The following is a 21,070-nucleotide window of genomic DNA, read 5'->3' on the forward strand; positions in this document are numbered from 1 at the left end:
GAACACGCAGCGCAGGAACGCTCCGAGACCGGCGCGCCCACGAGCCAGTCAGCGCCGGCTTCGCACAAAGCTAGTCCCGCCCCCAGGGCGCCACCGCCTGGCTCCTCCCCCTCCCCGTCGCCCCAGCCCGCCCCGCTCGGTCGCGGGTTAGAGGCTTGCGATTGGCTCAAGGAACAGACGCGAGCTTTGATTGGTCGAGGAGGAGTCACGAGGGCGCCGTCGTCGCCTTTCCAGAGGCGATTACTGGGCAGGCTCAGTCTTTCGCCTCAGACGCGAGCGGTAGCTGGCAGTCAGTCGTTCGCGCTCCGGCATCTCCATTATCCGTGGCGGCCATCAACGTCTCTCGGATCCCCCTTGCCTCATCTGCACTACTCGTCCCCACACCCTCCGCGGTCGTAACCCGCCATCATGGTGAAGCTTGCAAAGGTAAGAGGCCTTGAGCGCGAGCACGAACGTCGAGGCCTAGTCTCTGAGGAAGGCGCGCGCGCGGTGCCGCGGGAGGAGGGCCTGCGCGCAGTCCCGGGCGCGTTCCGAGGGCGCCATGCTGCAGGAAGTCTCGCGCGATTAGCGGGAGGTCTCGCGGCTTTTGGTTTACTTGAAGGCGAGGTGAAGGGCTGAGGCTTGTGCGGAGGGTGGCGGGGCGGGTGTTTAGTGAAGGCGAACAGAGGCGGTTTCCGTGCGGAGCGCGGGGAAGCGGGCGCCGGGCCTCGGGGCGCGGTGATGAGGCCAAACTCCTGCGACCGGCGTGAGCCGGGCGCCGCCTCCTGGCGCACGTGGTCGCGCGCGCGGCCAGCCACGTGGGCCGCGCCGCGCGGGTCGCAAGTCGCCGAGAGGCCGGTTGTGTGGGCAGGGGAAGAGTGAGGCGGCCCCGAGGGCGGCTGCGCGGCCTCCGCCACCGCTCCAGCTCGGCGGGAAGGACCTGCACGTGGCGGGCCTGGCAGTGCTGCGCTGCGGGCACATGGTGGCTTACCTGGTAACCCCACGTGGCCCCCTCGCGGCTCTCGGGAGGCGGGGCGGCTCGCCTGCCGGAGGAAAAAGTTTGAGACGATTCTAGTCTATGGAAGGAGCGTATTTTTTTAAAAGTTGCCACGAAGGTAGTCCGGGCAAGAGTACAGAACGAGCTGAAGCACCGCAACTAGTTGATTACTAAAGCCAGTGTCTTTAGTCAAGGTAAAGAGAAGAGACATCGTCTCTTCAAGGTGCCAATAAAGCAAAGCTGGTGGTGGGTTTGTTTTGCAGAATCTTGACAAGAATATGCGCACTGGCCACAGGAGTTGTAATTTATAATGTTATTTAGCCGCGGAAGGTGGATTCTAATAAAAAGAGGTGATTTGCATTTTACTATGGAGATGATAGCACAAAATGTGGAGGCCTGAAATGGTGAGTGGAGGTGTGATGTTCTACATGTCCATTTCCAGGCCGGTAAAAATCAAGGTGACCCCAAGAAAATGGCTCCTCCCCCGAAGGAGGTAGAAGAAGATAGTGAAGATGAAGAAATGTCAGAAGATGAAGAAGATGAAAGCAGTGGAGAAGAGGTAATTTTGTTCCACTTACTGCAGAATTATTAGAACCCAATTGATGAAAACAGGTGGTCTTTTCTGCAAACTTACCAAAAAAATTGTTCTGGCATTAGACTTACTGAAAAAGTTGAGTGACACTTGACATATTGATAGCATTTGGGTTGGTATATGGGAGACATAAGATCTGGGAGCAGTTTCTCCTTTTATGTGCCGTGAAGGTTGGTGTGATACTTTCTAGTAACTGATTACACCATGCCAGTTTTCACATGTCATTAAGTTTTCTGGTGGTGGGGATTAACCCAGGGCCTTGTACATATTAGGCAAGTACTGTACTGAGCTACCTTTAAATACAATCTTAGTAACACTGATCAAACGATCTTGTGGGTTGACAAAAAGCCTTATTTGGTTTTGTTTTTTGAGACATAGTCTTGCTCTATAGCTCACACTAAACTAGAACTTCTGCGTCAACCTTCTGAATGTTAGAACTACAGGAGTGTGCCACCATGAATGGCCAAAATAAGCATTGAGCAGGACTTAGTATATTAGGTAAGTGATAGTGTTTATTAGGTTAATAATTTTGCAAAAGATTCTTCAGCCTGCTGTTTGTTTTAATTATTTCACAGTACTTGGTTTGAGCTTCGCTTCCTGTTTGCTAGAACAATGTAGGCTAAATCAGCTCACTCATTGATTTTTAATTCTTAAGAATTTGTTCTTTGAGCAGTACTGACATATGCCCAATGTTTATACTTCTAGGAAAGCACTGTATCACCTAAGCCACATCTCCACACTTTTTGGTGTACTTGAGCTGGTGCTCTGTCACATGAGCTACAGTTCCACTACTGGCATTTTGCTGGTAATTGAGGATAAGAGACTCATGGAATTCCCTCTCTATCTGGCTTTGAACCCCAATCCTTAGATATGAGTCTCCGGAGTAGCTAGGATTACAGGTGTGAGCAACCAGTGCTTTTTTTCCTTGAATTAATTTTTAGGGACACCTCCAGCATAACTGTATCTCAGTTATGAATCTCACTGAGAAAGTTTTAATTTGCAAGGTATTGAATAGTCTGGATTTGTAGTCTCTGAAGTAACATGTACTATTGACATCATTTTCATATGTTAAGCTGAGGTTTAAAAGTATGAGGTGGTGGAATTCAGAGGTATGGCTCAGAAGGATTTTTAAAAGGGGTTTTTGCCAGAGACATCAAGGACATACACAGATTCTAGATTTTAGTGTCTCCCCCCCATCCATAGATGCAATGTATTTTGACACCTGCCTGGTGTGTCTTGACACACATGGTCTTAGAGGATCATGTTCTTTTTTTCTTTTTGGTTGGCCAGTCCTGGGGCTTGAACTCAGGGCTTCATGCATGCTAGGCAAGCACACTAGAAGAGACCAAAAATACTTGTATTTTATGTTTATCCTCAAGGTTGTCATTCCGCAGAAGAAAGGCAAGAAGGCTACACCTCCAGCAAAGAAGGTTGTTGCCCAAACAAAAAAGGCTGCAGTGGCCACACCTGCCAAGAAAGTAGCTGTTACTCCAGGCAAAAAGGCGGCAGCCACCCCAGCCAAGAAGACCGCTACACCAGCGAAAGCAGTTGCAGTGTCTGGCAAGAAGGGAGCCACACAGGGGAAAGTAGTGGTAGCAACTCCTGGTAAAAAGGGTGCTGTCACTCCTGCCAAGGGAGCAAAAAATGGTAAAAACGCCAAAAAGGAAGACAGTGAAGAGGAGGAGGAAGATGATGAGGAAGAGGAGGATGATGAGGAAGAGGACGACAGTGATGAGGAAGAGGAGGAGGATGAAGAAGAGGATGAAGTTGAGCCAGTAGTGATGAAAACAGCTGCTGCTGCTGCCTCAGAGGATGAGGAGGATGAAGAGGAGGAGGATGAAGAGGAGGAGGAGGAGGATGGTGAGTTCTCTTGCAAGTTCTTGAGCTTCTGTTTCTAGGGAATGTAGTACTGAGGCTTTAAAACAGTGCTTTATCTTGCTGTCAGCTTTCACTCCCCCTTGCATTCTATCACATAAGCCACACCCACTTCCATATAGGACTATATCTTTTTCCCCCCTCAGGTCCTGGGGTTCGAAGACCTGAGCACCAGGTCTCTGAGCTTTTTTGGGGGTGGGAGCTCAAATCTAGCCTTCTAGCATGTGAGCTACAGCTCCACTTTTAGATATTTGGTGGTTAACCATTCATAGACGACCAGCTTCTGGGTCGAGGTTTCTACGTAGCAGAGCAGCTCCCTCGCTGCGATCTATTGAAAGTCAGCCCTTGACACACGGGTTTGAAAAAAATAATTAAAAAAATAGATATTTGATGGTTAATTGGAGATGAGTCTCATGGAGTTTCCTGCCTACTCAGTCACCTGAGAAGCTAGGATTACAGGCCTGAGCCACCTGCATCCAGCTCATGAAGGGTAATTTCAATGGAGATTTTGAGGTAACAATTGGACGTGCCATCAGACACCTGTGTTAAAATTATAATCCTTTACGATATTTTCTCAGCTTTTATTCTAAGCAAAGCAGAATATACCTATGTACATAAGGGAGACCCAGTGGCAAGCAAAGCATCCTTTTATTTGGCAATCGTGGGATTTTAATACAGGGCCATATGCTGCCCTTGTGTGACTTGGTTATTTTTGAGATAGGGTCTTGCTTTGCCTAGGCACATGACTATATTGGCACGTAACTGTTTTAAACTGGGTTGACAGTGTGTCAAACATATCTAACTTGTATTGAGAGGGATGGAATCTTAGACTTTGCTCTTTGGCTGACTTGGACCTGTCATCCACCAATCACTGACTCTTCACATAACTGTGATGGCAAGGTACATCACTGTCCAGCAGTGCTTAGAAAGGACTAAAGCAAATTGTTATTATAAAGCTGCAGGAGTGTTACATAAGTTAGGGAAAGAGTCCAGTTTCTTTGGTGGGTCAGTGTTACCCTTCCTTCACTGTTTTCCCTCTGGTCTCCATATACAAGTTGTACAGTTCATTTTCTTTTTGGGGGGGGGTGGTACTGGTTGTGGAGCCTGAACTCTCGGCCTGGGCACTGTCCTCCAGTTCAAGGCTAGTGATGTACCACTTAGGCCACATCACCACTTCTGGCTTTTTTGCTTAAGCTGGTGCTGAGGAATCAAACCAAGGGCCTCATGCATGCAAGGCAAGCACTCTACCACTGAGCCACCTTCCCAGCCCTTCATTTTCAACATGTCTTCTGAGTGTCACTGTTAAATGTGTTTACTCAGTGTGGAAAAGGACTGATCTTGGAGTTTCTGTCTGTTTCAGCCTTCTGAGAAGTAGGATTACAGGTATGGGCCTCTGGTGTCTAGCAGTTCTTAAGTTATTACCACATGTAATAAATAGCATGGTAAGAGTTCAGTGTTGCCATTTCTTCAGGTTTGTCTATAGATTTTTTTTTAAAAAATCCGGTCATGGGGCCTGAACTCTGGGCCTGGGCACTGTCCCTCAGCTCTTCAGCTTAAGACTAGCGCTCTACCACTGAGCCACCTTCCTCCCAGCCCCTGTCTATAGATCTTTTGACTTGGTGTCTTTTCAGATTCTGAGGAAGAAGCTATGGATACTGTACCAGCTAAAGGAAAGAAAGCACCTGCAAAAGCTGCTCCTGTAAAAGCCAAGAGTGTGGCTAAGGAAGAAGATGAAGAAGAGGATGAAGATGATGATGATGACGAGGATGAAGAGGAAGACGATGATGAGGAAGAAGAGGAAGATGAAGATGAGGAAGAAGAGGAAGAAGGTAGTATCAGTTCTAATTTACTTTGATACAGGGCATTTGGCCTTGTCAATTCATAGTCTAATGTTGCACTGCACCATTTGATGCCATACCCTTATAGCCCTCTTGGCTTTTCATTATTTTTTGGGTTAGGATCTCACTTTTTTTTTTTTTTTTGTCGGTGTGGTGCTTGAACTCTGGGCTTGGGTGCTATCCCTCAGCTCTTCAGCTCAAGGCTAGTACACTGCTGCTTGAGCCACAGCGCCACTTCCCGTTTTCTGGTGGTTTATTGGAGATAAGAGTCTTGTGGACTTTCTTGCCCGGGCTGGCTTTGAACCACAATCCTCAGATCTCAGACTCCTGAGTAGCTAGGATTATAGGCATGAGCCATCATCTCCCTGCAGGATTTCACTTTTTACCCAGGCCAATCATGGGTGTGGTCCTATTTCTGGGATGAGACTAGGCTCACCACTATTCCCAAGTTATTGTGAATATTTGAAGAAGAATCTTTTTTTTTTTTAACTTGGCTAGCCTCAAACTAATTCTTCAGTCTCCCAGAGTAGCTAAGACTACATGTATGAGACACCTTGCCCTTCTCTGAGTTAAAGAGGGAGGAGTGTCTGGCTGCTCATGAGTGACAGATTTTTCATTGCACAGAGCCTGTTAAAGAAGCACCTGGCAAAAGAAAGAAGGAAATGAGCAAACAGAAGGAAGTTCCTGAAGCCAAGAAACAGAAAGTGGAAGGTAGGTAATTATCACAGAAGGGGATTACAGGAAGAGCTGAAGTAGAGCACAAATGATGAGTGACAAAAGGGACTTAATACTGAAACCTGATGTTACATTGCATTATGCTGATGTGCTGTCAGTGGGAATTTTATTGTTCTAAGTTATCAGGGTTAAAAATACAGTAACAACAGCTCTTTTTTTTTTTAAATACAGGCTCAGAACCAACCACACCTTTTAATCTGTTTATTGGAAACCTGAATCCAAACAAATCTGTTCCAGACCTAAAAGCTGCCATCAGTGAACTTTTTGCTAAAAATGATCTTACTGTTGTGGATGTCAGAACTGGTACAAACAGGTGAGTTACACAGGGACGCAGAAATCACCTACTGCTTTTTCCTGTTCATCTGATTGCCTTAAATGTGAATATGCAAATGAGTTCTGCCATCATTAGATTATTAGAGGTTTCAGATTTCTGTGAACTGAAATATAAAAAGTAGCAGTTTTGGAAATTTGGTGTTCATGAATCTGAAAATATTAGATACGAGTAGTTTCTATCTTAAGTTTTCTCATGAAGGTTGGTGTGCTCCATTGTTACATGTGTATGTTTATCGTGAATTTCTGTTAACATTCTGTATATGAAATTTGCAGTTTCTTAGCTACTGCTATTGGGAGCTTTTGTCACTCGATCCATTTTCTAATCCATTGCATTAGTGTTGGTGAATGTCTTTCACTTTTCTGTTTTTACCTTAAAGGAAATTCGGTTATGTGGATTTTGAATCTGCTGAAGACCTAGAAAAAGCATTGGAACTCACTGGCTTAAAAGTCTTTGGCAATGAAATTAAACTAGAGAAACCCAAAGGAAGAGACAGTAAGAAAGGTAAGAATCTTCTGGTGTGATGTAACAGACAGGCCAGGGAACTAGCTTTCTGGGGAAAATGCCTTTACCCTTTGCTCTGGACTTGTTCCCTTTTTTTTGTCGGTCGTGGGTCTTGAACTCTGGACCTGGGCGCTGTCCCTCAGCTCTTCAGCTCAAGGCAAACGCTCTACCACTTGAGCTACAGTGCCACTTCCGGTTTTCTGGTGGTTTATTGGAGATAGGAATCTCACGGTCTCTCCTGCCCGGCCTGGCTTTGAACTGCGATCCTCAGATCTCAGCCTCCAGAGTAGCTAGGATTACAGGTGTGAGCCACCAGCGCCCAGCCTGGAGTTGTTCCTTCTAACATGAGGAAAGTTCCCAAGTTAGACAAACAAAAGTACAGTCTTAATTTAAAAAATCACAAGTTGTGCATTTCTACTGGATTGTTTGACTAGCAATGCTTCAGATTCAGGCTGGATTATTTTCATATGCACAATGAGGCTTAGGATGGGGTCAATTTAACTATTTCATGTATATCTTACACAGACACTAAAGGTAATTAAATTGTATTATATAGTGTCTTGATGAAGCAATGTAACTGCAGCTCGCCACGAGGCCAGGTGTGGTGTTCTCCACAGCATCATCTCAGTGCTGTTTGGCAGTATCTATTGTACTGGAGTATACAAAGGCTTTTCTTCAATTAAACGTTATTAGGGTGTTAAGGTTTATATCCTTTATGTGTTCGTGGAAAATTGCTGTGTAAAAATTGTCACTACAATAGACATACCTGCAGTAGGTCATGGCATTCTGCAAACATCAGTATGGGAGACTGCTTGTCTTTACTGTTATATAGGGCTCTGTCATAGGTTATCAGTTCAGTGGAACTATGTCTTGTGGTTTTGTTTTTTCCTTCTGTAGTTCGTGCAGCAAGAACACTTTTGGCCAAAAATCTCTCCTTCAACGTTACTCAGGATGATTTGAAAGAAGTGTTTGAAAATGCCATGGAAATCAGAGTAGTCAGCCATGATGGGAAAAGTAAAGGGTATGTTTTTGATTGTTGAGAAACTGATTTTTTTTTTAAATTGTGAGAATACCGTACAGAGGAGTTACAATTACATAAGCAAGATAACGAGTACATTTCTTAACAGGCATTGTTGCCTCCTCTTTGTTTCCCCTTTTCCCCTTCCCATACTCCCCCCACCTCCCCTCCCCACTACTCCCCCCACCAAAGTTGTAAAGTTCATTTTTTATATAAGAGAAAGTGATTTTTATCACTAAAACATTTAACTGTTTTGTCCAGACTGGCTTGGAATTCTTGCCTCAGCCTCCTGAGTGCTGGAATTGAGATATGCCAACATGCCAGTTCTTCCCCTTTTTTTCGGGGGGGCGGGGGTGGTCATGGGCACTGTCCCTGCACTCTTCAGCTCAAGGTGAGTGCTCTACCGCTTGAGCCACAGCACCACTTTGGGGTTTCTAGTGGTTTATTGGAGATAAGAGTCTCACAGACTTTCCTGCCTGGGCTGGCTTTGAATCATGATCCTCAGACAACAGCCTCCTGAATAGCTAGGATTACAGGAGTGAGCTACCGGGGCTCAGCTATTCTTCCTTCTTTTACAAAGTAAGTTTTTTCTGTAACTTTGACATTTCATGTCTACAAGAAATGCAAAATAATTCATAGAATGATTTTAAAAGATAAACTTGCCCGGCATGTTATCTCATGCCTGTGATCCTAGCTACTCAGGAGGCTGAGATCTGAGGATCCTGGTTCAAAGCCAGCCTGGGAGCCGGGCGCCTATGGCTCGTGCCTGTAATCCTAACTGCTTAGGATGCGAGGCTGAGAGATGAGGATCACAGTTCAAAGCCAGCCCAGGCAGGAAAGTGTATTATCTCTAATAAACCCCTCAGAAAACCAGAAGTGGTACATTGGCTCAAGTGGTAGAATGCTAGCCTTGAGTTGAGCTCAGGGACAGTGCCCAGGCCCAGAGTTCAATCAAGCCCCATGACAGACGAAGAAAATAAAAGATAAGCTCTTAAAAACAAAAATTTTATTTGTAAATCTGTGTAAATTGAGTACAGTTGTGTATAGTTATTTCGATGTGTTACCAATTCTACACAGATAGGTATGGTACACTGTGACAGTTGCCTTAACAGTGTATTTCCTAGAATCTGATCCTGTTATAAAGTATGAACATGCTCAGAGGGAAGAAGAGTCTTCACTTTTCCATGTTGAGAGTGCTCAATGTCTCATTCTTGTTGCAGAATTGCTTATATTGAATTTAAGACAGAAGCTGATGCAGAGAAAGCCTTTGAAGAAAAGCAGGGGGCAGAAGTCGATGGACGAAACATTGCCCTGCATTATACTGGAGAAAAAGGACAGAGGCAAGAATTCAAAGGTGAGAATAGCATTTAAACTGATGTGAATTTGTAGGTTTGTTACAGGATTCTATAATTGAGGATGTGAGCCATTTGTACCTCTAGACCATAAATTACTTGGCTGGGTGGCCAGTGGCTCATACCTATAAAACTACCTACTAGGATTTAGGCAGAAAGACATACTCTCCAGTTAGGAAAGTATCAGACTGGAGGAATGATTGGTCACCTGCTGCAAGGAAGCTAAGTAAGACAATGAAACCTACCCTGAGTTCAAGCCCTGATACAGGCACAAAAGGAAATGCAAGTACTTTAGAGTTGGGGATCATTAGACACGATGCGGTTGCTGGGCACCAGTGGCTGCTATAATCCTACTCAGGAGACTGAGATCTGAGCTTTTGTCCTCAAGGCTAATGCTGTCCAACTTTGAGCCACAGCTTCACTTTGAGTTCCAGGTGGTTAATTGGAGAGAGGTCTCATGGACTGGCTTTGAACCCGATATTCAGATCACAGCCTCCTGAGTAGCCTAGGATTACAGGTATATAAGCTACCAGTACCCAAATGAGTTGGTTGTTTTCTGCCAGTCATGGGGCTTGAATTCACGGCTTGGGCACTGTCCTGAGCTTTTCAAAAACTCAAGGCTAGTGCTCTACCACTTCGAATCACAGCTCCACTTCTAGTTTTTGTAGTGGCTAATTGGAGATAAGTCTTCACAGATTATGCTGCCAGCCTGGCTTTGAAGGCAGTCCTTAGGTATGAGCCACCAGTACCTGGCACATGCTGAATTCTTAATGAATATGAATATGGCTGTGCACCGGCAAGGTGTCAAATGTAATTTTTTTTTAATTTTTCAGGTGAATCAAAAACTCTGGTTTTAAGCAACCTCTCCTACAGTGCAACAGAAGAAACTCTTCAGGAAGTATTTGAGAAGGCAACTTTTATCAAAGTGCCTCAGAACCCAAATGGCAAACCTAAAGGGTAAAGTGACTGTTTAAACCATTAACCTACTATGGGCAAGAATCTTAAAGTCTAGAAAATCTAGAAGGCTTTAGATGCATGAAACAAGAAGATTCTGTTCAGAATCTGCTTGAGGGACGGGCGTTCCTGCTGGCATCAGAGTCCCTAAATGTTGACTGTTTGTCTTCAGGTATGCATTCATAGAGTTTGCTTCATTTGAAGATGCTAAAGAAGCTTTAAACTCATGCAATAAAAGGGAAATTGAGGGCAGAGCTATCAGGCTGGAGTTGCAAGGACCCAGGGGATCACCTAATGCCAGAGGACGTAAGTTCAGTTGGCAAGATTTGGGCTTTGGGAATTTTCCTTGATGCTGGTTTATTCATGCCATGATTACATATCCTGCAAATCTAGGAATGTCTTTTCCCCTATTGCTATTGAGTCAATGACAGCTGGATATGATGACTGATTTCTCTGAGAGATAATGATGAAATTTCTAGAAAATTCCTCTAGATAGTCAAGTTCTGATCCAGCTATGTCAACTCAATGCAACAGTTCCACTGTGGTACCTGGTCTGAACAGGATTGCAAGACTGCAACGGCATGAGTCGTGTATATATACTCTTAATGCTGGGGTCCTTGTGGTGCTGCAGGAGGCTGGTAGATGCAAAACTACCTTTTTTTTTTTTTTTTTTGGTCGGTCATGAGGCTTGAGCTCTGCCTGGGCGCTATCCCTGTGCTCTTCACCTCAAGGTGAGCGCTCTACCACTTGAGCGACAGCGCCACTTTCGGTTTTCTAGTGCTTTATTGGAGATGAGAGTCTTAATGGGGTTTTCTGCCCAGGCTGGCTTTGAACTGCGATCCTCAGATCTCAGCCTCCTTAGTAACTAGGATTACTACAGGCATGAGCCACTGGCGCCCTGTCAACTATCTTTCCTGCTCAAAGATGAGTAGATATTATACAAAATGTCATGAATTTTGATTTCCAATACAGATGTATTTTCCCTTCACAGATGCATCCAAAACTCTGTTTGTCAAAGGTCTGTCTGAGGAAACCACTGAAGAGACCTTAAAGGAATCATTTGAGGGTTCTATTCGTGCAAGAATAGTAACTGACCGGGAAACGGGGTCCTCCAAGGGGTGAGGCATGGGAGATGTGCTCTTGGGAAGCTGTGCGTGTGTGGTGAGCTTGGCTCTGGAGTGTCTTCTCATTGAGCTCCTTTCTGTCAGCTGGTGACAGTTTATGGATTCGCACGAGAAGAAGAGACAGTTCACAGAACTGACATTCTGTTACCTTCTGGCTTTACTGAGGGTATATTGGGCTGTTCTGTGAGACATTTAAGAATGAAATTCTTGAATCTGTTAATACTTTTCCACAGAAAGCAGATGTTTTCTCAGCCGAACAAAGCTGCTTTTTTTGTGATTTGTTGTTTGCTCAGCATAAATGTACTTGCTTCAAAATGGGCTATTTCCTTTGTTGTAGGTTTGGTTTTGTAGACTTCTACAGTGAAGAAGCCGCCAAGGAGGTCATGGACGCCATGGAAGATTGTGAAATTGATGGAAACAAAGTTACTTTGGACTGGGCCAAGCCCAAGGGTGAAAGTGGCTTCGGGGGTCGAGGTGGAGGCAGAGGAGGCTTTGGAGGACGAGGCAGAGGAGGCCGAGGCGGATTTGGCCGAGGTGGCCGGGGCGGTTTTGGAGGTAAGACAGATCATGGAACCCACATGACACAGGTTCTGAGTCACAGTACTGGGGAAGGGCAAGTCAGATAACCTGACACCGTGTCCTCATGTTCTTCCTGCAGGCCGGGGAGGCTTCCGAGGAGGCAGGGGAGGAGGAGGAGGAGGTGGAGACTTCAAACCACAAGGAAAGAAGACGAAGTTTGAGTAGTTCCTTCTGTTCCTGTGTTTCCCTCTTCCATTTGAAAGAAAGGACTCTGAGGTTTTTACTCTGTTACCTGTTTAATGACAGAGCCTTCTGAGGACATTCCAAGACAGTGTGCAGCCTGTGGTCTACTTGGAATCCATAGAGATTACATTTCAAGAGAGATACCCTGTTGGTTTTGACTGGATATTCATATAAACTTTTTAAAGAGATGAGTGATAGAGCTAACCCTTATCTGTAAGTTTTGAATTTATATTGTTTCATCCCATGTACAAAACCATTTTTTTCCTACAAATAGTTTTTTTTTTGTGTGTGTTGGGGTTGTAAAAGAAAGAATGTTTTATCATGATTTTTTGCTTCAGTGACTTTAGGACAAATTAAAAGTCCTAAACTCTGGTGGCAGGCATACACTTCTTGAGGAATGCGGCAAGGCCAGACTTGCTGCTCTCATGTCCCAGGCACAAGTGTGTGAGACAGAACACTACCGTCCTGTGTGCTCGCTCACATGGAAGGTTTGTGGAAGACTGCTGTGCTTATTTGTAACAGGCCAAGGCTCAGAAGCATATGGAGAGTGCCTGTTCTGGAACCAGCAAATAGAATTCATGTGAATGGGTCAAAGCTGTTAGGTTAACCTAACACTGATGGGCCTTTGGAATGCATATTGGCCTGCAGTGGTGTTTGGTTTACTAAGCACACCCTGCTGGCCGTGTACATGGAACAGCCCTAGCTACTTGGGAGGCTGAGATTCGGAGAATCATAGTTTGAGTTTAGCCTGGTCATACACAAAAGAGACAACATTTTCACCCATTATCTGAGTACAGTGGCACATTTACTTGTCTGTCAGACTAGCTACTTTGATCAAGGTTCCAAGACAGCCCAGGCAGGAAGTATGCAAGACTCAAAAAGATGGCATGGCATGGTGGTAGACATCGGTCAGTTCCAGTAACAGTTACAGTCATGGCCTAGTGACTCTACCTAGCCCAAGAAGAAAGAAACTGCAAAAGTTACTCAGTGGATTTTGGCACATTATGGTAGATTTGTTTGATAGGTTGCCTTGTATTCATATATAGGTAACAGCCAGAAAGTCTAATCTAGTTAACGAATACATACCAAGTCTATAAAAAGTAGGATATTTAGTTGAGATGTAAAAGGCAACCTTAAGAATTTAAGTGGCTAATTTTGTTTTATTCTGGTTGGATTTGCAGAGCTGAGAAAGTATCGTCCTATTTGTTACTCCACTTCCACAGCCCTTCTGACTGTACCCTGGCAGAGGACAGTAACCAAGGAAATTAATCCTTTGCTGAGAATTAGCAGAGGCATAAGACAGCCTGAGAGCAGGAAGTCATTGGTGGCCTGTACTGGTGAAAACTTATCAAGGGTTTCATAGCTGGGCTATGAGTAGTGTGACACACGTCTTTCCTGTGCTAGGCACAATATAGCACTCTTACTAATATAATGGGCCTTTTCCAGCCCTTTATTAACAACCATGCATCTTCCCTAGAGTGGCTGTAAGGTTTGGACCCACAACTTAGTCCGGGTTGCTGTCCCACCAAATCAGAAGGGTATCTGGTAAGAGGTCATTTAGAAGGTTCTAAGCTTTCCCCCTCCCTACAAATAAGAGTTACAAGTAGCTAGACATAAGCACCACCACTACTGGCTTACGTTCCCTTTGCCACAAGGAATAGAGAGCTTGAATTTCACTTTCCTGTGAACCTATTGCTGAATACCTATAACTCAGCATACTTAATGCTGATAACTTGCTCAGGTCACCTCAACCTAAGGTGCGAGCTGAGGGTGGTTAACATTCCTCTATGCTGCTGTTGTGTGGTTGCTGGGATTTCAGCTTGTCCTTGGTTGGCATAGGGGGCAGTTGTGCTTGAATTCTGCCTAGGCACTGTCCCTGAGCTCTTCTGCACAAGGGAAGTACTATACCACTTTGAGCCATAGCACCACTTCTGGGGGTTTTGGGGTAGTTAATTGGACAGAAGAGTCTCATGAACTTTCCAGCCTGGGCTGCCTTCAAGCCAACTGGATCTTCAGATCTCAGCCTGAATAGCTACAATTATAGGAGTAAGACCCTGGTGACTTCACCCACTGTAGAATATGCTTTGGTTCTTTTTTTTTTCTTTTCTTTTTTGGTAGAAAGAGAAACCTCAGATCATTGCCACTTGTAGTTATCACTGGCAAAACTTGGTTAACTACTTGCCTTAGTCCCGAGTGCTAGTATCCAGCATGTGTGAAGTCTGATAGGTCAGCATTACAGGTCGGCATTCTACTTGTTCTGGCCTCTGGTTTCCAAATAGAGTTTTCAGCCATTTTAGAAAAAGTTCCTTCAGGAAATGGTTGGTGTCACTTACCTCATTCTTCCAGCAGATGGCAGCAAGAGTCTACTCTGGGAACTACTGACCAAGAGGTAAAATGGGTTAAGTGCCAATGTGTCTCCGAATAGAGGAATGAGGCTAGGAGTCTGCAGGAAGACTGTTCAGTATCCCAGAAAAGTGGGGCCCAGGAAGATTAGTGGAATGTCTATTCAGTACCCTCTCAACTGTACATATGTCCAGGCTGGGTGCCGTCTGAGCTTAAACAAAATTAGTGTTCTACCAATTGAGTCACAGCCCCACTTCCAGCTTTTTCTGGGGGTGGGGGAGGTCATGGGGCTTGAACTCTGGGCCTGGGCACTGTCCCTCAGCTCTTAAGCTCAAGACTAGCAATCTACAACTTCAGCCACAGTGCCACTTCTGGTTTCCTGGTAGTTTATTGGGAAATCAGTCTCACAGACTGCCCTTTGAACTGTGATCCTTAGATCTCAGCCTCCTCAGTGGCTAGGATTACAGGTGTGAGCCATCAAATGCCCAGCTGACTTCTCCCATTCCTTTTCTTGGGGGGGAGGGGTTGGTTGTGGGGCTTGAACTCTAGGCCTGAGCGCTGTCCCTGAGCCCCTTCAGATCAAGGATAGCACTCTACCACTTAAACCACAGCGCCGCTTCCAGCCTTTTAGGTTTATGTGGTTCTGAGGAATTGAAATCAGGGCCTCATGCATGTGAGGCAAGCACTCTACCACTAAGCTACCTTCCCAGCCCTGATTTCTCATTTCTGTATTTCAAATCTTTCCTCTAGGGCTAGGAAAGTGGCTTAGTGGTACCTAGCATGCATGAAGCTTTACGTTCAATTCCTCAGTACCACATAAGGCCAGAAGTGGTACTGCAGCTCAAGTGGTAGAGTGTTAGTTTTCAGCACAAAAGCTCAGGGACAGTGCCCCGGCCCTAAGTTCAAGCCCCAGGACTGGCAAAGAAAAATTTGCTCTAGGTTACAGAAACAACAAAGCTTTTCTCCAAAAACACTGTTCCCCAAATCTGTAGCCCCTAAGAGTTACACTCCATACTCATTAAGAGTGTTAATGTCTAGAGACTGCTTCAGTTTGTCTGCTTCCCTTTGTTGTCTGAGAACACTTCCTGAAACAACACTAAAGCTGGGCTGGGCGCTGCTGGCCCGTACCTGTAATCCTGGCTACTTAGGCTGAAATGGTTCAAAGCCAGCCCTGGCAGAAAACTCCATGATTCTTACCTCCAATAAATGGCAGCCTTTTATATCACAGTTCACTTACTGCAACTTCACTCTGTTGCCTGTTTTTTTGTTTTAAAAACTGGACCCTCGCCTATCCTGGGAATTAGGTTCCACAGACTGCTGATATTGGTAAATCTGCAAAGTAGCAGTAAGTGACCATAGTAAACTGAGAGATGATTAGTGCTCCTACTTCAGATTTTTGCTTTCGAGAAGGGGACTTGGACATAGCTCCCATGATAGGTGAAGGATCACTGTACTATACCAAATCTCAGCATGGCACTCAGACCCCAAGACCACACTGTAGGCTGTGGGTGTTGGGGGTGGCACTTGATACTGGACTGAGGTTGGAGAGGAAGTCATTGAACCATGCTTCCAGGCGCCCAAATTTTGTTGAAAAAAGTTCTTGGAATGCTGGTGGCTCATACCTGTTAATTCTGGCTACTCACAAGGCTGAGATCTGAGGATCACAGTTTGAAGCCAGCCAGGGAATGAGAGTCTACTGATTACGGTTACCCACTAAAAGCCAGAAGTGGGGCAGTGACTCAAGTGGTAGAGTACTAGCTTCCAGGAAGAAAGCTCAGCAACAGCACACGGCCTAAGTTCAAGCCTCAGTAACAGCACAAAATTAGGTTGAGCTGTGTAAGTTCAATGTAAATAAGATCCCAGCACTACAAGTTCTTAAAGTATTTTGTCAAGACTTGGAGAATTAAAACAATTTGTGTTGGGATTACAGATGTGGCCAGGTATTATGCCTCATACCTGTAATCCTTGCCAGCCTGGACAGCAGCAGTTTGTGAGGCTTATCTGCAAGTAATCATAAGTGGAGCTGTGGCTCAAAGTGGAAAAGCACTTACTTGATCAAAAGAGCAATGGGGCTGAGAAGGTGGCTCAGTGGTAGAGTGCTTGCCTTGCATGCTTGAGGCCCTGGGTTCGATTCCTCAGCACCACATAAGCAGGAAAAAGAGCTGGAAGTGGCGCTGTGGCTCAGTGGTAGAGCACTATCCTTGAGCTGAAGAGCTGAGGGACAGTGTCCATGCCCAGAGTTCAGGACCCCCCAAAAAAACACAAAAAACCCAAAATGATGCGATGGCCCAAAGTGGTAGAGTGCTAGTCTTGAGCTGAAGAGCTCAGAGTTTCAAGCCCCATTAAAAAAAAGTCACAGTTTCAGCTCCTGAGTCTTGTGTGTCCCTGGCTGGGCAGCAGTGGCCCACGCCTGTACTGCTAGCTACTCAGGAGGCTGAGAATGGAGGATCTTGGTTCAAAGCCAGCCCAGACATGAAAGTCCATGAGCCTTTATCTCCATTTAACCTCTAGAAAGCTGTAAGTGGCACTGTGGCTCAAGTGGTAGAGCAATACCCTTGAGCTGAAGAGCTTAGGGGCAGCGCCCAGGCCCAGAGTTGAGAGGGAGATGACAAAGTCACGGGTAGCTCATTAGGAATTTGGTCCCCAAGAACTTGAATGTTTGGCACCAATGGCTCATGCCTGTGGCTCAAGTATATTCTGTGAAAAGTTACAGTGCCAGGCTCTAAGTTAAAGTCCCATTGTAGATGGGCCTGTGTGCAAGAGCGCGCGTGTATACACACACACACTGTTAAACACCCTTATCAGTGAAGATATGTTAAGCAATTTGCATAGCAGATTAACATTGGATGGAGAAGTATAGGGAGATGGAAACTTCAAAGGGAAAGGCTAGAACGAATGGGATAAATTATTTCAAATATTACTAGAAGCACTTAGAAGAAGCAAGTGTAGGAGCAGCAGGAAGTATCCTAACTTCAGCTTGAGTGCCAGTGCTCATGCCTTAATCTTGGCTTCTCAGAGGCTGAGATGTGAATAAAGCAGCCTAGCAGGAAAGCTCAGTCTCCAATAAACTACCAGGAAGCTAGAAGTTATGTGGCCCAAGTGGTAGAGCACTAGCCTTGAGCAAGAGAAGCTCCATCCCGGGGCTAGAGTTCAAGCCCTAGCACAGGCACACAAACAACCAGCGTAGAGGGAAATAAGCAGTTTCAATGACAATGTCAAGTCGCATTCCAGAAGAGGATGAATGGGATCAAAGAAAACTGAAAATGAGAAGCAAAAGGACCTGTTTTCTGCAAAGAGACATTTATAAACATGGTGGCTAAAGTTTCACTGAGGAAAATACAGAGCTAAAAGAAATGTCAGCATAGAGCTCAATATAAACTATTCTGCAAAGGATAGAAAGTCAGGCACTTGGGGTTCTTATTAGAAATCATAACTACTCAGGAGACAGAAGATCTGAAGATTATGGTTCGAAATCTGCCCAGGCAGGAAAAGTTTGTGAAACTCATTTCCAATTAGCTAGTGAAAAAGTAGGTCCGGGTGCTGGGTCCTAGCTACTCAGGAGGCTGAGATCTAAGGATCGCGGTTCAAAGCCATCCTCAACAGGAAAGTCTGAGACTCATACCTCCAATTAATGACCAAAAACCCAGAAGTGGCAATGTGGCTGTCAATTGGTAGAAGACTAGCCTTGAGCAAAAGAGCTGGGGGACAGTGCCCAGGCCCTGAGTTCAAGCCCCATAATGGACAAAAAGTTATGTGGGATTGGGTGGGATGGCTATGCCATTAATCCCAGCTACTGGAGGGGAACACACAGTTCATTCCATATGCTGGGTCTGGTTTCCTTGTGATCAGAAGCTGGGTGTCCAGGTGACACACTGTGACCTGGTGGCTGAAGGCTTCCTCTGCTCTGGAAGCGCAGGAGTGGCCTCACTGTTATCCTTAAATGATAGAATTCAGTGAAGCCATTTAGAACAGGAGAGTACTCGGATTTGAGTTCAGAGCCCTGTACTTTAAAAGGCAGACGATCAAACATGCTCTCAGCCTTTTGTGCTGTATTTTTTGGGTTCGTTTTCATGTTTGTGTATGCCTGGGTCAGCCTGTTTGTTTTCCACATAGCTTTTGGATGACAGGCCCAGGCTACCAGAGCTTTTTTTTTTTTTTTTGTCATGGGGCTTGAACTCAGGGCGTGGGTTCTGACCCTGCGCTTTTTTTTTGGTCCGTCATGGGGCTTAAACTCTGGGTCTGGGCGCTGTCCCTGAGCTCTTCAGCTCAAAGCTAGTGCTCTACCACTGGAGCCACAGAGCCACGTCTGGTTTTCTGGTGGTTTATCGGAGATAAGGTATCATGGACTTTCCTGCCCAGGCTGGCTTTGAACTGAGTCCTTAGATCTCAGCGTCCTGAATAGCTAGGATTACAGGCAGTGCCACTGGTACCTGGCTGCAAATGACTGAATTTCATTCTAATGGATGAGTAAAATTCCATCATACGTAAGTACCACTTTTTTTTTTTTTTGGGTCCGGTCGTGGGGCCTGAACTCTGGGCCTGGGCGCTGTCCCTCAGCTCTTCAGCTCAAGGCTAGCACTCTACCACTTGAGCCACATCGCCACTTCCGGCTTTTTTCTTTTTGCTTATGTGGTGCTGAGGAATTGAACCCAGGGCCTCGAGCATGCAAGGCAAGCGCTCTACCACTGAGCCAACTTCCCAGCCCAGTACCACTTTTTTTTTTTTTGTCAGTTACGGGGTTGAACACAGGACCTGAGTGTTGTCCCTTATCTTTTTCACACAAGACTAGTACTTTACCACTTTGAACCACAGCATGAACTTCTGGGTTTTGAGTGGAGTCTCACGGGGACTTTCTGCCTGGGCTGGCTTTGAATTGCAATCCTCAGATCTCAGACTCCTGCGTAGCCAGGATTACAGGCGTGAGCCACTGGTGACCACTCTTCAATTTTTTTCATTTTTTTGGTCAGTCATGGGGCTTGAATTTTGAGCCTAGAGGCTGTCCCTCAGCTCTTCAACTCAAGGCTAGTGCTCTACCACTGGAGCCACAGTGCCACTTCTGGTTTTCTGAGTGGTTTATTGGAGATAAGAGTCTCACGGACTTTTCCTGCCCAAGCTGTCTTTGAACTGCAATCCTCAGATCTTAGCCTCCTGAGTAGTTAGCATTGCAGGTGTGAGCCTCTGGTGCCTGGCCACTCTTCAAATTTTTATAGTTTTTACTAGAAGGGTCTTTTACTTCCTTGGTTATGTTTATACCCAGATAGTTTCCAGATGCTATTGAAAATGGAGTTGTACTGATTTTGTGGGTTGATTTTATATCTTGCTACTTTGCTGAAGTTATTAATTAGCTCTGGGACCAGGACTGGCACAAAAAGGAAGTGGCCAGGAGTCTGGAGTTGGTGCCTGGCTCTCCTGGGAGGAGACGGAGAAACTGAAGATGTGCTACGGATACCAAGTAAAATCAGATAGTCCCACTCAGGGATTGCCAAATTCAGCTGTGAGGAGAGCCCACAACCCGGAAGCTTTATCTCAGCACAGGGACCTGGGAGGCAGTGACTGGTTGACCGGGAGATGCAAGACCAGGAGAACTAGGAGATTCTGTTTCCCACAGCACAGAGAGAGACAGAGTCACCATCTGACAGCGTTTCTCTGGGCACCCAAGAGCAACAGCCATCACAGCCTAACATCCCCCGGGACACGGCCATAGAACTTGGATAGAAATCACTGAAAAGAATTGTGTGGAGCCGGGTGCTGGTGGCTCACACCTGTAATCCTGGCTACTGGGGAGGCTGAGATCAGAGAATGGTTCAAAGCCAGCCCAGGCAGGAAAGTCCGGGAGGCTTTTAACTCCATTTAAACACCAAAAAAAAAGCTGGAAGTGGAGCTGTGGCTCTAGTGGTAGAGCACTAGTCTTGAGCAAAATATAAGCTCAAGAACAGCACCCAGGCCCCTGAGTTCAAGCCCCAGGACCAGCAGGGTTGGGGGGGAGGGGATCCAACATTTTATTTTGTTGTATTTAAGATTTCCTTTGTTGCAGTTTTGATTATTGTGTGTATTTGTATTATATGCATAAAATATGCATGCAATTTTTTCTGTAAATTGGTCAATGATCAATTATCTTTTAGCTTCAATTTTCTAGCATAGGCCTACTATTCCCTCCCAGTAAATGCTGTAATTTGCTTCTGTTCTGTCTCTCTTCTTTCTCTTTCTCTTTTTGTCAGTCATGGGGCTTGAAAATAAAGCATAGGTGATGTCTCTGTGCTTTTGTGCTCAAGGCTAGTGCTCTACCACTTTGAGGCACAGCTCCACTTCTGGTTTTCTGGTGGTTAATTGGAGATAAGAGTCTCACAGCCTTGGGCTGGGAAGGTGGCTCAGTGGTAGAGCGCTTGCCTTGCATGCCTGAGGCCCTGGGTTTGATTCTCAGCACCACATAAGCAAAAAGAAAAAATCCGGAAGTGGCGCTGTGGCTCAAGTGGTAGAGCACTAGCCTTGAGCTGAAGAGCTGAGGGACAGTGCCCAGGCTCAGAGTTCAGGTCCCACGACTGGACCCCCCCCCAAAAAAGGAGTCTCACAGCCTTTTCTGCCCGAGCTTTAAACCATGATCCTCAGATCTCAGCCTCCTGAATAGCAAGGATTACAGGCATGAGCCACTGGCGTCTGGCATCAGGC

General features: G+C 45.6%; 1 protein-coding gene and 3 non-coding genes across 8 annotated transcripts; all 4 read left to right on the forward strand.

Annotated features, from left to right (window-relative positions):
- The first annotated feature begins 246 nt into the window (after positions 1–246).
- Positions 247–12,386, forward strand: Ncl (nucleolin). Of its 5 annotated transcripts, none has more exons than XM_042678999.1 (14): positions 247–426; positions 1,419–1,535; positions 2,948–3,428; positions 5,075–5,272; positions 5,906–5,992; positions 6,188–6,329; positions 6,727–6,851; positions 7,749–7,872; positions 9,090–9,223; positions 10,055–10,178; positions 10,348–10,481; positions 11,167–11,293; positions 11,637–11,854; positions 11,958–12,386. In XM_042678999.1, exons 1-14 carry the CDS (start codon positions 409–411, stop codon positions 12,041–12,043), a joined length of 2,115 nt encoding a protein of 704 aa, XP_042534933.1. In that variant the 5' UTR covers positions 247–408; the 3' UTR covers positions 12,044–12,386. The 5 variants fall into 5 exon arrangements, with proteins under 5 accessions (XP_042534933.1, XP_042534934.1, XP_042534935.1 ...); XM_042679000.1 differs by having other exon boundaries at positions 2,948–3,278; XM_042679001.1 differs by having other exon boundaries at positions 2,948–3,275.
- Positions 6,038–6,108, forward strand: LOC122107592. Its single transcript, XR_006147378.1, has one exon. It is a non-coding gene; the product is annotated as a small nucleolar RNA SNORD82 (small nucleolar RNA).
- On the forward strand, positions 10,608–10,687 carry LOC122107594. The gene has a single exon (XR_006147380.1). It is a non-coding gene; the product is annotated as a small nucleolar RNA SNORD20 (small nucleolar RNA).
- On the forward strand, positions 11,356–11,493 carry LOC122107590. Its single transcript, XR_006147376.1, has one exon. It is a non-coding gene; the product is annotated as a small nucleolar RNA SNORA75 (small nucleolar RNA).
- Positions 12,387–21,070: the final 8,684 nt, after the last annotated feature.

This window comes from Dipodomys spectabilis, unplaced genomic scaffold, assembly GCF_019054845.1.
Source record: "Dipodomys spectabilis isolate Male_0828 unplaced genomic scaffold, ASM1905484v1 ptg000051l, whole genome shotgun sequence".
Classification (NCBI taxonomy): Eukaryota; Metazoa; Chordata; class Mammalia; order Rodentia; family Heteromyidae; genus Dipodomys; species Dipodomys spectabilis.

Coding starts and splice junctions, on each gene's coding strand:
- Ncl (XM_042678999.1), top strand. Junction 3,429..5,074: donor AGAGGAGGAGGAGGAGGATG/GTGAGTTCTCTT, acceptor GTGTCTTTTCAG/ATTCTGAGGAAGAAGCTATG. Junction 9,224..10,054: donor ACAGAGGCAAGAATTCAAAG/GTGAGAATAGCA, acceptor TTAATTTTTCAG/GTGAATCAAAAACTCTGGTT.